The 15735-nt window shown below is 40.8% G+C and overlaps 1 protein-coding gene across 4 annotated transcripts in view; it reads right to left on the bottom strand.

Moving 5' to 3' along the window:
- Positions 1 to 14315, bottom strand: part of ANO6 (anoctamin 6) — a 78738-nt gene extending 64423 nt beyond the window's left edge. For 2 of the 4 annotated variants that reach the window (XM_064422497.1, XM_064422498.1), the window contains exon 1: positions 6411 to 6652. In XM_064422497.1, the coding sequence (XP_064278567.1) occupies positions 6411 to 6504 (94 nt within the window). In that variant the 5' untranslated portion in view covers positions 6505 to 6652. Of the gene's footprint in view, positions 1 to 6410; positions 6653 to 14111 lie in introns of those variants that run through there. The other 2 variants (XM_064422500.1, XM_064422499.1) reach the window with 2 other exon arrangements.
- Between the last annotated feature and the right edge of the window lie 1420 nt (positions 14316 to 15735).

Here is a 15735-nt window from a genome sequence, read left to right as displayed (position 1 = left end):
TCAAGCAAACAATATTTAGTTTTATTATCTGTGCATTATGTAAAAAGCACAGCAATCAGTAACCCCTTTTCCTGGCTACACCAGTTAATCCGAAACTTAGGCTAATGCTACTTTATTTGACTTTTTTAAGGGGTACAAGACTATTTAATTTATGCCATGTAAAACAAAAGCACCCTTGTGTTTGGTTCATTTTTTTTTTAATCACAGCAGAAAACATCCATTTCAATATCAGATTCCCCTTGGGGTTTGCCACATGTCTAGTGGCAAACTATATCTTAAGTGCACAGCATGCCACCCACCCATGATTTCCAAAGAATTGGCAGGTATGAGGAAATAGTATGATGAGGTGATTTTAATGATAACTTTATTGAATGGCATAAATTGTAACAACTTTATGGACAACAGAAAGATGGGAGGAGTGGCTGACACCCCAGAGGTCTGTGCAGCCCTGCTGAAGGACCTCAACAGGTTGGAGAGATGGGCAGAGGAACTCTCTGAAATTCAGCAAAGGCAAATGCAGGATCCTGCATCTGGGAAAAAATAACCCTCTGCACCAGGACAGCCTTGGGGCCCAGCTGCTGAGAAGCAGCTCTGTGGAGAAGGACTTGGGGATCCTGGTGGACAACACACTGTCCATGAGCCAGCAGTGCCCTTGTGGCCAGAAGGCCAATGGAATCCTGGGCTGCTTTAGGAAGAGCACTGCCAGGTCCAGGGAGGTGATCCTGCCCCTCCACTCAGCCCTGCTGAGGCACATCTGGAGTGCTGTGCCCAGTTCTGGGCTCCTCAGTGCAACAGAGACATGGAGCTCCTGGAGTGGGTCCCACAGAGGGTGACAAAGATGATCAGGGGAATGGAACATCTCTCTTATGAGGAAAGGCTGAGGGAGCTGTGCCTGTTCAGCCTGAAGAAGAGACGGGGATCTCATGAGTGTCTATCAGGATCTGAAGAGAGGCTGTCAAGAGGATGTTTCCAGGGTCTTCATGGTGGTGCCAAGCAATAGGACAACAGGCAGAAACATGCACGGGGAGTTCCACCTGAATATGAGGAAGAACTTCTTACTGTGCAGGTGACCAAGCTCTGGAACAAATTGTTCAGAGAGATTGTGGAGTCTCCCTCACTGGACATATACAAGAACCACCTGGACACAATTCTGTGCAATGTGTTCTAGGATGACCCTGCTGGAGCAGGGAGGTTGGATCAATGACCCACCTTTGTGGTCCTTTCCAATCTTACCCATTCTATGATTTTGAGAATCTCACAGGCATATAGTAACAGATCTTATTAGTAATTCTTCTCTAATTACTCTTGAAAGGTCTTTTTGTGTGGAAACACAACATCTGTTATGGCATGTGTACATCGTCCCTTCCAAGTCCTTGGTCTCTTCAAATTCACGTTCTCTATCTGCATTTTCATATTCAGCATAAAGCGCAAATCAACTGATATTAGGACAGGTTTTCGTGATGTTTTGATTTCATTACTTTTAGTAACTGTGACATTACAGAACTTCTAGAGATCTGTACCATGTAACAAAACTCTGGCTTTTTCCTACATACTGAATTTAATGAATTTTCTTTTTTGCAAATGGCAATGCTTGAAAGGTAATTTTAAAATATCTTAAGTTCTTGAGCATAACAGTGTATTTTTCCATTTAAAGGAAATTGTGGCTTGTGTAAATAGAGGAAAAACTTCAGGGAATGACTTGCGATAAATATCCACCATAAAATTTATTACTTAATAATTAGGAAAAGAAACAAAACGATTACTATTAAAGTTGTGAAGTTTGCACAAGCTAATACACTGGCAGATAAGTCCTCCTACAGTCTGTAGACTTACCTGTAAAACACACTCATATGTTCAGTACAGCTAAATTCAAAATACAGGAATAAAGAAGACTCTCAAAGTACGGGAAGTTTTTCATGGACAACTGTGAATTCAGGTATGGTAAACACCCTTTTAAAATAGATTTAAATTGGGTATACCTATGAAGGTTGTATAAGTTTCCTAAATTCCCGCCTGATTCTCTGATCTCTTCCAGAATTTATTAATTATAAATGGCTGCAAACTGGTAATTATATTGCAATTAAATACTTATATTTTTACCATTTGGTTTTTAGGAGTTTTGCAGAAAAATCATTAAATCAGCATTAAAAAGTGAGTGGTATCAGCAGTGTACTTTCAAATGGAACCACACTTGGTGACAAGGTTGATGTCATTGTGTGGCTTGGATTGTATACTCATCTGTGGCCTGGATTCTGCAAAGGTGAAATGGCAGAATTTCAAGAGAGAAAAATACCAAAACATGAAGAAACAAACAAAAAAAAAATTAGGTAAACCATCAGTGTAACAGATACAAGAGAAAGGACATGAAGGCATGAAAAGTAGTTCAGATGTTGACCAGCGTAACACGCCAGCGTTTCTCGGACATGTGCAAGTTCCAGCTCACCAGGAAGAGTTTCTTGTTGCCCGGATAGTAACTCCAATAGTAATTTAATAGAATAAGTGAGACCATGTGTCTACATTCCTGCTTGTTTCTGCAGGAACGTGCATGCATGAGATGTACATGCACGAGAACAGAATGCAGGGAGCAGAAATTCTTGATTCTCAGCTCATCAGACAGTTTATTGCCATCTTCAGGAGAATGGAGAACTGCAATGTGGCCCAATAATTTTTAAGTTGATTGCAAGTATGAGAAGCAAAAGAGAAGAAAACTGGGTGTGAAAAGACACCACAGGGGCAGCTTTATTCACTACTACTGTAGGTAGACTGAAAAGGAAGAAAGTGTCCATTCAGAAACAGAACTACTTTTTAAAAGAATCTGCTTATAAAGTCTTGCATGTTAAAAAATTATTAGATCTGGCCCCTTTGAAATTTTCCAAACGTGGGGATTATACTTAATAAATTGCAGGACAAAGCCATGCTTCTGAGAAAAAGAATTTAAATGTTCAGGCTTTCCATTGCCTTTAGAAGACTTCTGTAGAGAATTGCCCATGTCACAGAATCATGAAGGCAAAATGGAGTAATTTGGAGGACACTGTGGGTATGGCATATGTTCATATTGGAGTACAGCATATGATATCAATAATACTTGTAGGGTCATACAAGAAACATCATGTTATTGGAGCTATTGAAAAGGAAAAAATAAAAGCTCTGGGCAGGCAGCATGATTAAATGCAATGACTAAATAAGCCATGAGGAAACAAGCAGAGAGCATAACAGTGAGCAAAAGTAAGGAAGTGAAGAATAGCTATACCTACTCTACACCTTTTGGATTACAACATCACCCCTCCGGGCAGGGTTCCAGTTGTACAGTGGGCTGAACAAAACTGGTTGTCTTAGGCTGTGACTGCACAATTAATGTTGCTCGAATAAACCAGTACTTTTGTACATTTTTACTGTAGTTGCTAAAAATGTGTCCTGAAATGTGGCATGAAAGCCTTCTTAGAAAGAAGAGCTGGAATTCTCCCTGAATCCTCATCAGCACATTATGTGAGAAGAAAAAGGCTGACATATGAGCATCCTCTTCTTGGTCATCTATAAAGCACGGTCTGGTCATTATTGCAGCAGTGTCAAAAGTTGACAAGATGTAGACTCGAGGCTCAAGAAACAAATAGGATATATTGGAGTAAAACCAAGACCACAAAGTGTAAGCAAGTTGCTAACATATCCTTATGAAGACCAAAGTATTTCTTGTCAGATGGGTAGTCAGGATGGGCTCCTCTAGATATTGTCTGCACAAGTTAATTTTTCTGGAAACCATACTCAAATATTCTGTAAATCCTCAAACACAAGCAAACCAATTTGGATATGGTGTGAGGTTTGCACCAGGGAAAGAATAAATTATGAGGAAAAAAATGCCACTGATGTAAAAATCCTCTTGAAAACAGCCTGAGTCCAAATGAAAAAGTTGCTCATCTTGTTTAAGCATTGGAAAGAAAACATTTCAACTTGCCAAAAAAGTCTAACCTTAGGACAAGACTTTCTTCCTTAAGCACAACTCTGATCCAAACAATTCATTTCAAATGTCCATACAATAGGCAGAGCAGCTCTGGTACCTCCCTGTGGACTGGGACTTGAGTATAGCTCTTTCTCTGGATGCCTGCCTAACACTGCTTGCTAGTCATCAGCATGGATAACCAAAACCAACTGTATGCCAAAATGAGACAGATCGCTCCCTTTATGTGCCATGACTGCAAACTTTGGTGTTCCATAACAATGCTTTTCTGATGAGCTATGAACACTTTGGATTAACCTTGAATAGAACTGGAAAGAGTTCAGAAATCCTGTTACTTCCTGAACCAGGGATGGTGTCCTTGGGAAAAATGCAGATGCAAGCGGCAAAATAGAACTGGAGGTAAATGGATAATGAACATATTTGTCAGACTAACAAAATAGTTCTCCTGTGATTATACCTAATATAAAAACCTTAAGACCTTTTTTTACACATGCATTTTGCAAGGCAGAGTAGCAGATGTGACAAAGCCAGGTGCTGTGTAACAGGGTCTGCGTAACAACTCATGAAATCATCACTGCACAATTTTTAGGCAATTTTGCCACATAGCATGAGTTGATCCAAACTGTTGTATACAGTATATGAAACTCATGATTTGCTGGCTCTGAGAGCTGAACTATCCCCAAGTTGGATAAAGAGTTATGAGTAGGAAAAAATTCAGTTGTCCTCTGGGGTGAAGAATGGAAAAGACAGCTGTTGATTAATACACTGCAGTGCTGATCCACCCTGTAAATTCAGGGAGTGGAGTCAAACAATACCTTTGCTGCACTTCATATGGAAAACTGGATTTGTCTTTGGACTGTTACTGTAAGTCAAGGGATACTCCCATCTGAAACAAAGGCTAATAACATTGGAGGAAAGACATTCCCTGATTTCCACAGACACTGGGTGAGGCTCAAACTTTATGGACTTCTGGAGTGAGCTAACTGAACAAATGTGGCAGGCTGTATTTACCATTATTAAGGATTAATATTTGGAGGCAATGAAAAAGAGAGAGTTAATGTCACTAAAATTCTTTACAAATGCAGAAAATCAGACCAAATATTTAAAAATCATCACAAATATGTGCTTTTCAACAAAAATATTCAAAGCTTTTTTGAAAAATAACGAGCAGAAACCCTCTTTATTTGCTAAATTTTATATATACAGATCCAGCTTCTACTTGCTTGTGTGACTTTTGCCTGCATTCCTTATTTGTTAGATTTATTTTAACAAGTTAACTAGGAATAAAGGGCTTTAGAATATCTTGGCTACTGCAGCTGAAAAACAGCTTCTGAACTGAAGTAAATCTGTGTCTTTTTAGTGAAATGAACAGGCCCCTTCAGTCTGAACCAGCTGAGAAACAACCCCTTTTGGGCTGTTTTCTGGAAATACTTTAATAGAATTCATTCCCACAGTAAATACAATGTCATTGTCCTGGGCTACTGGCATTGGAGCAAGGCTAACATACACTTTGAATTTAAAACTCTCTGTCCATTTTAATGTCTGCTTTTCTGGCAGACACAATATGCCTTTTTTCCCCCCAGCAAATTCACTATCTTTCTTTGCTTTGCCAATTTTCCCCTTGCATTTTACTTTGTTTTGTTGGGTTTTTTGTTCTGCAGGGAGGGAGTGGTGTCGCTGAAGGAGGGCAGGTTTAGATTAGATATTAGGAAAAACTTTACTGTGAGGATGGTGAGGCACTGGAAGAGGCTGCCCAGAGAAGCTGTGGATGCCTCTTCCCTGATTTTGTTTAAGGCCAGCCAGGATGGAGCTATGAACAGCGTGGTCTGCTGGAAGGTGTCCCTGCCTATGGCAGTTGTGCTGGAGCTGGACGATCTTCAAGGTCTCTCCATCCCAAACCTTTCTGGGATTACCCCTCTCTTTAGCTCGGTGTGAAGCTATGGCACGCCAGTCAGGCAGCTCGGGGATCAAAGGGATGCTGCGAGCGCCGGGGCGGCCGGAGGCGATGGCACGTTTGTATTTTCCTAAGGACAAGGCACCGGGACACGGGCTGTGCCCGTGCTGGGAGATCACCGCCACACCAAAGGTCTCCGGCATCGCGCCCCCTGCAAAGCGCTGCCTCTGCCCCCTCTCACGCGTTCCCCTCAGGTCACAGGGAAAGGAACAGGCAAAGTTTTCGGTGCTTCTCGCCCGCGGAGCCGTGCCGATGCTACGGAAGCAGGACCATCGCCACGGCGCTCCATAAGGCAACCACACCTGGCGCACACCCGCCGGCAGGGACAAAGACATCCCGTATTTTCCGCGGACAAATCCTCAGCAGTTTTAGCGGAAGGCGGCCGCCAGGTGCGCGGCACGCCCCGCCAGGCACTTCCAGAGGCTGCAGCCCCGCCGAGCCACAGCCGCCCGGGGATGAGCCCGCTGTCCAGGGGGACCCTCCCCGCGCCAGCCTCCTACTCACCGATCTCCCCGTCATCATTATCATCATCTTCCTCCTCTTCCTCCTCCTCCTCCCCCTCCAGATCCAGCAGCACATCCTGGTTCTCCACATCCATCTTGCCCAAGTTGCGGCGCCCCGCTCCCGTGCCGCCGGGGAGCGAGCCCGCGCCGAGCCCGGCCAGCCCCGGGGCGGAGCGGAGCGGAGCGGCGGCGGGGGCGGGCGGCGGGGCGGCCACCGGCACCTTCCCGGCTGCAGGAGCCGCCCCGCCCCGCCGGGCACCGCCCTGCTCCGCCGCCGGGCACCTGTGAAGCCCCGGGTCTTTTAAAAACGTGCAAAATATGCACCAAGCATTGAAGGACTCAGCACTGCTCAATGCTGCCGGAAATGTGAAGCCTACGGATGCAAAAAGCTCCAAAGCAACAAGTAGAGTTATTTGGAAAAGGTAATGGAAATTGAAGGGGGAATGCTCAAGGACTGAATAAAAAGCCCATCTCTAGAGCTCTAGTAATACATACAACTCATTGTTGATTACTTCAAAGGGAAGAGGTTGTCTCATCTCCATCTTAGCCTCCACACACAACCTAGGAGAATTTTGCAACACAGAGAATGCAGAATCGTCACCATGCAGGAATACTGCGGGGGCAGAAGTACTTGTAAAAAGGGATTTAAGTGCTCATTGATATACTCATCTACTCACATGTGTTGGTTCCAGAAGGAAGTAAAGGGTTCCTAAAACTGCAAGACATCTGGAGGAGTGCCCAGACAGGAACTGGACTGAGGTGGTATAGTGGGAAGAAATGAAAATAAGACTGCAAAAATGGATTGAAGAAATGGAGGAGCGGTATTTGGGGAAAGGAGAAGATAAGAAGCACAAGATACCTTTTGAGTCTTTTTTCCTGCAGAAAGCAGTAAAAACCCTATAAGCAATCTATTTTCACTCTCCAGTCTATTGTTGACACCAAAATGACTCACAGGCTCAGGATGTTTAAAGTATAAACAAGAAACTGGATGAAAAGCCATTTGTCAGATAAGCTTGTCGCTTGTTAATATGGTCATCTGTTCTCAGACAGCTGTGGTTAGAGTCACAGCAGGGCCTGGTATTACAGCAAGTCTAAGTGCAAGCACTTTCAGCAAAAACTTAGTTCAGAAATTTAATTGCAGAGTTTTGAATCAGCACTGCTTGGCAAAAACCGTCTCTCATAGTCTGCCTAAAGACAGAAGTGGTCTGCAAAGGCATGAGTGAAACCATCAGATCTGAAGTTACTGCTTTGGCCCTATTGATAATGCCTCACTGGTATTATTGTTATCTGCACCATCTGACACTGTGCATTTTTCTCACTCAGATTAGGAAAGACTCACAGAACTGAACCAGAGAAGGAGGGCAATATGGTGGGGGGATAATGATGCAAGATTTATTCTTTTGTGTCCTAAATTAGAAACCTGGTGTGCTGCCCTGTGACATATCCAGTCTGCCTCTGACCATCTAAGAACGTGCCTTACTCACTGCTGTGACTGCTTGTCAGGTTTCACACTCCGGGAGCTTATGGGGAGAGAGTGAGTTACGTCGCTCCCAGCCAGGAGTGTTCACTCCAAGATGACTCATTTGCAGACACATCATGGTTTTGATGTGCCTGGCACACAGATGCAGTAACATTTTCATATTTCCTGCATTGTGTAATATTCAGCTGCCCCCTTTTCTTGCAGGTCCTCCCCTAAATGTGGTCCTGGCTGGTGAGATCTTGTTCCACACATGATGGGAAGAGAGCAGGTTACAGTCAAGGTACAGCTTGGTTTAGGATGGTGACGTGAGATTTGTGCACTTGGGTACTCTCCAGGGACATCATTGTTACCTTGGTTACATACTTCCCATTTTCACATTTAGTGAATGAAAATATAATCCAATAATAGCAAAGTTAAAGAAAAAAGAGCACTTCAAAACCAGGCTTTAAAAAAGTGTGGGTTTTTTTTTAACTTGATGCTACTAAAAATACAGGTAGAGGATCTACCTCCTGCTCCCAGCATAAAGATTTCTCCCAGTATTTGCAGAACATAAAGATTTTGTAGGCTTCATTCAGCCTTCAACACCTGAATGTTCAATTTCATAGATACACAGCTGAGTTTTGCAGATACCTTAAAAACCAAGGGAAATATTTTGTGTAAAACTCACATGAAAAGCATATATGTTGGAAAATGCATAGCTATTTGTTTTTTGACTTTGTACCAGATGAAAATATTTCTATGTGTAGTTTTGGTAAAACAGCTAAACTCCAGAAGCTCAGTTTTGTTACTCCTGAAGAACAGATTAAAAAAAAAAAAAAGACAAAAATGCAACAGCACCACCCTGCTGCCATCTCTTTGTCAGATGGATAATAGCAAAAGATCCACTTAAAGAATTGCAGTTGGGTTAACTCTAGCCAAGTTTTTCAAAAGTTATCTGAAGTGAAAAAGTTAGGCTAACTAATCCCCACCCCAGCTCAAGCATGACTGTATTCAATTTTATTGAAGAAATAAAATTTCCTGGTAGTGAGAAACAGAGACAATCCATTGAGCCAGTGGAAAAATTGCTTCCATGGGTAAGGGTTTCATAGCAACTGTAACAATATAGGTCAGAAAGAGAGTAAAAGGGATTGTTTAGCCCAGTAGTGACAAAATTCTGGCACAGGCACCAAGTCTTTAACTGGCATGGATCTGGGCTGGCACCAGGAGCTCTGAGTCACAGGGCCTTTGACAAAGAATCTGGCACTGAGCATCAGAAGCTTTCTGTCAGTCACTGCTCTGTTCCAGCCCCCAGCAGAAGGGCAGGTTTGAACATATCCAGACACTGGTGACAAATATTTGCCATCACGTGCTTCACATTCTCTGGTGGGGAGTCCATGAGGCCTCCAGTTTCACTCCTGTTGATACACAGCCTAAATAATTTTGCAGCACTTGAAGTTTTCTTCTTGTCCTTCTCCCAGCATCTGTGAGAACAGCTGGTTGTTGTTTTCTTGATAATGACATATTACATGTGGAAAACTATCACCTTAATGCCTCCGAAGCTTTTCTCATCCAGATTACACAAATCCAGGTCTTGCATCCTTCCAGCACATATAACTGTTGGTGCTTTTCTCTCTGTTACACGTTACTGTAAAAAATGCAGTGTGAGAATCCATGCTAGGAGAAAGTGATATCATTTTACAAAATCTTTACCCACTCACAGTCCTTGACCTTCTCCTGCAGAGGTCACTTCCAACCTCAGCCATTCTGTAGTTCTGTGATTCTGTGATTCTGTGAAGGGATGCCAGGTATCAGGTCCTCATCATCTCCCCTGATCAATGACAAACTAATTTTTAGACAGGTGTTTTGTACCCAAGAACCAAAAATCACTATGACATGATTGTTTTGCATCAGAACTTCTGCTTATTTCCACCTCCATAGATTTTGGGCAAGTCTGGACTGAGTTCCTTAAGGCCAGAGTCTGTGTTATAGATGGCCTAGAAATAAAAGGAATGGTGTATGAGATGTGATGTGATATTGTTTTTTTTTTTGTTAGAGGTAGAGTCTGCTGCTGGCAGGCAATCTGTGGTCTGGTTTGACTGGAATGGTAAATGCAGGGAATAGTCCCCCTTTCTGTTGGGGACTATGCCCTTCCTTTAATATGAATGTGGTTCATTTTTAAATTGAATATAGTCCATTGTTATCATGCTTATGCAGTTACATCCACTCATCCTTCATTTCTGCCCTCTTAATATTTCTACTACCTGTCAATACCTCTGTACACTTTGTTTCATTGCCTCACCCTTTATTTCAATGTACCGTGCTTAACAACAAATACTGTATTCCAAGTAAGAACTCACCCACAGTGACTACTATTGCTGTACAATTTTGGACATGATTTTCCTTCTAACATGCAACAATTTTAATTTTTGTCTTTTCACAGTTGTCAACTCATATTTCTATTGCACTCTGCAATAAGTCTTAGATATATTTCTGCAGCTGAGCTCTTTGTCAAGCAGTTTTCCATTCTGTATTTCTGTAGTTGATTTTCTGTTCCAAAGTGAACATTTTAATCCTAGTTTTTATAATATTTCCTCATTTGATCAGTTCGTTCTCATTTTTCAAGATAATTTTGAATACAAGTCTTTTTCTTGGTATCAGCAAACTGCTGGGGGACAAAATTCATATGGCCTAAGCCATAGGCCTAGCAAAATAAAGTTCATGAGCATGTAGAAAGGAAACAGTCAAAGATTTGGAGGACTGGTAGGTCAGGTGTGCTCCAAAAAAACCTTGGAGGGAGTTTTGTGGGGAAGCTATCAATTATTGAAAGATATTAAGGCCACTGTGGAAAATTGTATCAGTGCACATGAAATTTGGGAAAAACAGCAGGAGACAAGTATCACTGTGTGGGGATTTCTTTAAGGATACAGGAGTTAGAGTGGTTCATCACTGTGGGATTCATTGCAGAGCAGAGAACACAGCTGTCTTTCTATTCTGCATTCTCAGTTGGAATGAAAGAAATAATTATCCCAGGGACCAAACAAAGTCTATTATTTCACATTTCATAAAACATTAGACTTTTTAATAACTGCTGGGATATTGTGCCTTTGTGTCTGAGAGCAGGGGACTTTTACACCATTACTGAAACTCTGAAACTCAATAACAGACAAGAGATAATTTGAAATGCAAAGCTCCTGCTATAACGGAAGAACAAAATCAGAGAGAAGATAAAAACTACCTAAATAAATAATAAATAACACATATATAAATATTATATATACTTAATAAAATGGTATTTCCCCACAAGAAATCCCCTAAATGCACTGAATTATTCACACATTTGCTGCATTAACAGTCAGTAAAAGAAAATGTAGAAGAAATTTCTTCCAGTTCACCAAACCATATATTTTTCCTGTATTGTTAAGTTGGTGCTTGCAATCTGTTCAGGCCTAGAGAGAAATGAATGTGAAGAGTTTTGAGATAATTTTGTTTCATCAAGCTCTTGTGTTTATTTCAGTCTGATTCACAGATAGGGAGAGCAGTGAAGCATTAAGAGAAATTAAATTATCCAACTTCAGTACAACTCTAGTATTTTTATTTTACCTCAGTTATATTTCCAATTGCATGTAATCCTCGCAGATTTCTTAATTCTCACTCTTGCATGCAGCCTCTAGTCTGAGATGACAACTTCAGTCTCTTTTGCCCTCTATTGAAGTGAATTGGTAATGACAATTACCAAGGAAATGTGAACTACAATGCATAAAAGAGGATATAATGATGGATCTCAGACCAGTGGCGTGTGTAATTACTTGATGCAGAAGTCTCATAAGGGCTGCCAAGTCTTCTGCTCACTCCCACTATGAGTTCCTTTTGCCTTCTTTCTCTAGCTGTCCTTAGTATGGTAAGTAGATGTGGTAATCATCTGGCAAACTTTTTTTCTTTTATTTCTAACCTGTTTAATACCAAGCTTTTAATTCTTAGGAAAGGTATGTACGTGGCCAATGTGTATCTTAGAATAGTAGACTCAGAGTTCAAGTACTGTTGTTTTTCCAACACAAATTTCTGAACTCAGTTCAGAATATTTAAACTTCATGGAGATGATGAGGTTATTTCAAAAGGTAAATTATGAACAATAGCATTCAGTCATTTTCTTGGCAATATGCTGTTCTCATCTTATGATATTTTAATTTTACTTAAAAAAAAGTCCCAAGTATCTCTAGATTTCTCTAAGTCCCAGGAAATAACTGTAGCAAATTTTAGTAATTCTTCAAGAGAGAAGCTGGAGAAGTTAAGGCCCACACCTGTAGGGTAACCAACAGGTTTTGTCTTAGTGCTCTGAAAAAATGCAAAGAGCTGCATTTAGTACTGACCTGAACTCCACTGAAATGGTTAAACAAATTTGAATAATGCTGTGCATCATTATGGTGTCCAAGTGCAGGTACACTCTGGTTGGGAAAGTAAAGGATATGTAATTTGCCACACTTGTTGCTAAGTGTTTTTTACAGTGTCACTTTCTCAGTTACTTGGGAAAAATGTTTGATCTAAACCAACACAGAAGTGACACAACCATTGCTGAATGTTCAGACTACAAAAAATATACAATGAAGTCTTTAACAGTTTTTATAATTTGAAATAAGAGCTGTATACCCTGGAATGATAAAATTTGTGAATTTTTGAACACAAGGAGATAAAACTTACTGGAAAAGTTGAAGAGTGACCACAATATTGTGGTAATACTACAGTTTTTTCTGCAGCTGCCACAAAAACACACATAAAAAAAGAGAATGTTTCCAGAAATTTGCTCATAGAAGCCATGATATTTCATTTTTAATAAAATACTTTTTTTAACCTTTCTATTTCCATGTTGGCTTACTCAGACAATCTTCCCTGAGCAACTGAGAAAGCTCCACTCCAGAACCCACTTAGCAATGTGTGTCACAAACTTACTGTTCCACTATCAGTGGAACTGACATTTTTTCAGGAAAAACCTGAATTTATCTGGTGAGAAATATGCATATGGGAGTTTATCAAGATAAGGTCAGAAGGGCTTGTCTTGGCAGTTACTTGTGCAGGTTACATCCACTACCCTCACTGTCATCACCTCCCCTTACTGTGGTGGCTGATGCATGCAGCACTTCAGCCAATGTTCCTTTTAACTGCAATTCCAGTGGGATAAGCAAGTGCTACTTCTGTATGCTTTCAGTAAAGCTCTATATTTGTGGTAAGCAAAATGCTTTCAGTGACTGCTGCTGTACATCTCCCCCATCACTTGCAAGCACAGATTTTCCATTAAAAGTTGAAGAGAGAGGAAGAAAGAGGAATTCTGAAATAAATCCCACTATTAGGTAAGTGACCTAATGTCAAAATACTTCCCAGCACTTTAAAAAATAATTTTGTTCTATCCTGTGGCCATGAAACATTCTTAAAATAACTTGTCAATAACTGAATCCTGTAGGGATAGAACAGGATCTTCTGGCATTAATGAAAACCTGGCAATCAAACTTCATAAGGCTTTACTTATAGCTGAAGGATGAAGTATAATTGCACACTTAACACTTAAATTACTTTCCTTTATTTCCCAATTTCTTCTATCAGGATGAGCTGGTCTTCTGCTAGGGATGGTCTTCATTTTCATCTAATGTTCAGTAACATTGCTGTTTCTGGGTTGTTGCACTGTTAAATGCTATGACTATACTGGCTTGTGGTCATGTAAGTGGTATAAATCAGTAGACTCCACAACTGATGATGTGAGCATTCTGTGGCAGGCTTTAATGCTTGCCCAGGACTTGGAGGAGCACATGTGTCTCTTCTATCAACCCCTCTTCCCCTCTGCTGCAAAAGGAAATGGTCTTGTCACAAGGCCTTCCTCCTCTTCCACTCTGTCATGTTGCACATCACTGTATTTCAAATTTACTCCAAGAAAGAATTACACTGACAGGCAAACAAGGAGAATTTTGGTCCTCCTGAAGAATGTGAAGAAGGGGTTTTGCTGTATGCTTGGTTTCCAAACCCAGGAGGATTACCCACATGCTCTGCAAAGTATCTTTATTGCACTTTAAAAAGAAATGGATATTTCTTCACGTCTTCCATGTTTTGCAAATGCCAAGAAAACCACTTTTATTTACTATGAAACATTATTTACTATGAAACATTAAATATGTATCTATATATACATATACACACACATATATACATACATATATATAGATATATATAGGTATACACAGAGTGTAAGAATTTCCTTACCTCAAGGTTTGAGTTAGTTTTAAGCAGCTTCTTTTTTCTCTCCTTGTGTTATTTTGCTTTTCTTGTTTTCTATTGAAAGTGAGATTATATGAGCCTTAAGATGTCAGTTGGGTGAGACTGATCTCATTCACCAGGTAGAAGCAGAAAAGGAAACAGATGTGTGAGGAAGCTGGGGCCACAAACCAAGTTACCCATCCTTTGCCAGGTGTTTGACACCTTTGGTGATTTTAAAATGAGGAGTTTTCTGTTTGTCTCTGTGGCTTTGTCCTCCTCAGTGCAGGCTGCTGCATCGCCAGGAATGTGGATGCTTTCTGCTGCCCAGGATCCTGTTTTGTTAACGCTTCCTCCTTCAGCCACTTGCCAGAAAATCACCTTGGAAACCAAGGCACCAGTTTCCATAGTCACTTGGAGAAGCATATGTTTCCTTCCATTGCATGGGGTATTAGGAGGAGGAAGCCCACAAGCTTTTTTTGCCAGAATAAATTCTGTGGGATTGGACTCCAAGAGCTGCATCCCGACCTTATTTCCTCCATCAAATCCCCAGTGAAACCATCAGAATTGCAGAGGATAAATAAGTGCAAAATGTGGCTTTACATGAATGTCCTCACAACTGAGATGTGAAATAACATCTTACAAACCACTTGCCTCTGACTTATTACTCAGAGAAACTCAAGAGTGAGATAAACAGGAATAAAACAGAACCTTGTTCTCCTCCAAATGCAGGCACATAAAATTACATGAATAATAATAAAAAAAAGTTATTTAAAAGCACTCACCTGATGGTTGAGATGAAAACTAGGAGTAGCTGGTTAATCTAAAGGTGTGACTGTGCCACTACCCCACACTCAGAAAGGGCCCATGAATGGTTGTGGAAAAAAATACAAGAAATAGCATGAGGATTTTTCCTGATTCCCATGCTAGCTGGATTCAAGCACTGTAGGATCAAAGGCTGAAAATGTAGGGGAGGAACTTGTTGACTTCCTCTAAGGAAAAGCAGAAATGTTCCTCAGGCTGCTGTGTTAAGGCTTCTTTCTGTTTTGACCACCATAGGCTGCAGCAGAAGCGTCTTCACATCAGGCATTGTATTCAGGTCAGAGAAAACACAGCAAATTTTAATACTCATATATGCCTTAAACTTTTCCAGGTAAAGGTTGTCACAATTTCTCTTCCATCTAAAAGTTAGTTTCCTTCTGAAATGTGCTATACCTACATCAAGTTCCTTAGAGAAACAACATGCCTAACGATGGGATCCAGGATGATAGTTATCATGAAGTAACCAAACCCATACTGTGATCCTGCAAAGCACCAGAAAAACTATTTAACATTTTGCAAACGTTTTCCAGATCTGCAGTTTGAAGCCATGGTGATTGCTTGTGAAGAGCAACTCTGCTTGTTGCTGTTGGAAATTAGTTTCAAAGCAAGAAATCTTCCTTCCCATTTACAGATGTCACCATTCTCAAACTTGTGTCTGAGACACCAAGACACTATAGCTCCTGTTTCTTGATTCTTAATTTTCTAACCTTCCATTCTGAAGAAAAATTATTAGATAAACAGGAAATGAGGAGAATCCAAAGCCAAATACCATAAGAACATTTTCTGTTATATATGATGTTTCAGTATAGGG

The sequence above is a fragment of the Passer domesticus genome, chromosome 5 (genome assembly GCF_036417665.1).
Source record: "Passer domesticus isolate bPasDom1 chromosome 5, bPasDom1.hap1, whole genome shotgun sequence".
NCBI lineage: Eukaryota > Metazoa > Chordata > Aves > Passeriformes > Passeridae > Passer > Passer domesticus.
The sequence above is the reverse complement of the archived record's forward strand: the minus strand, read 5'-3'. Positions and strand labels throughout refer to the sequence as shown.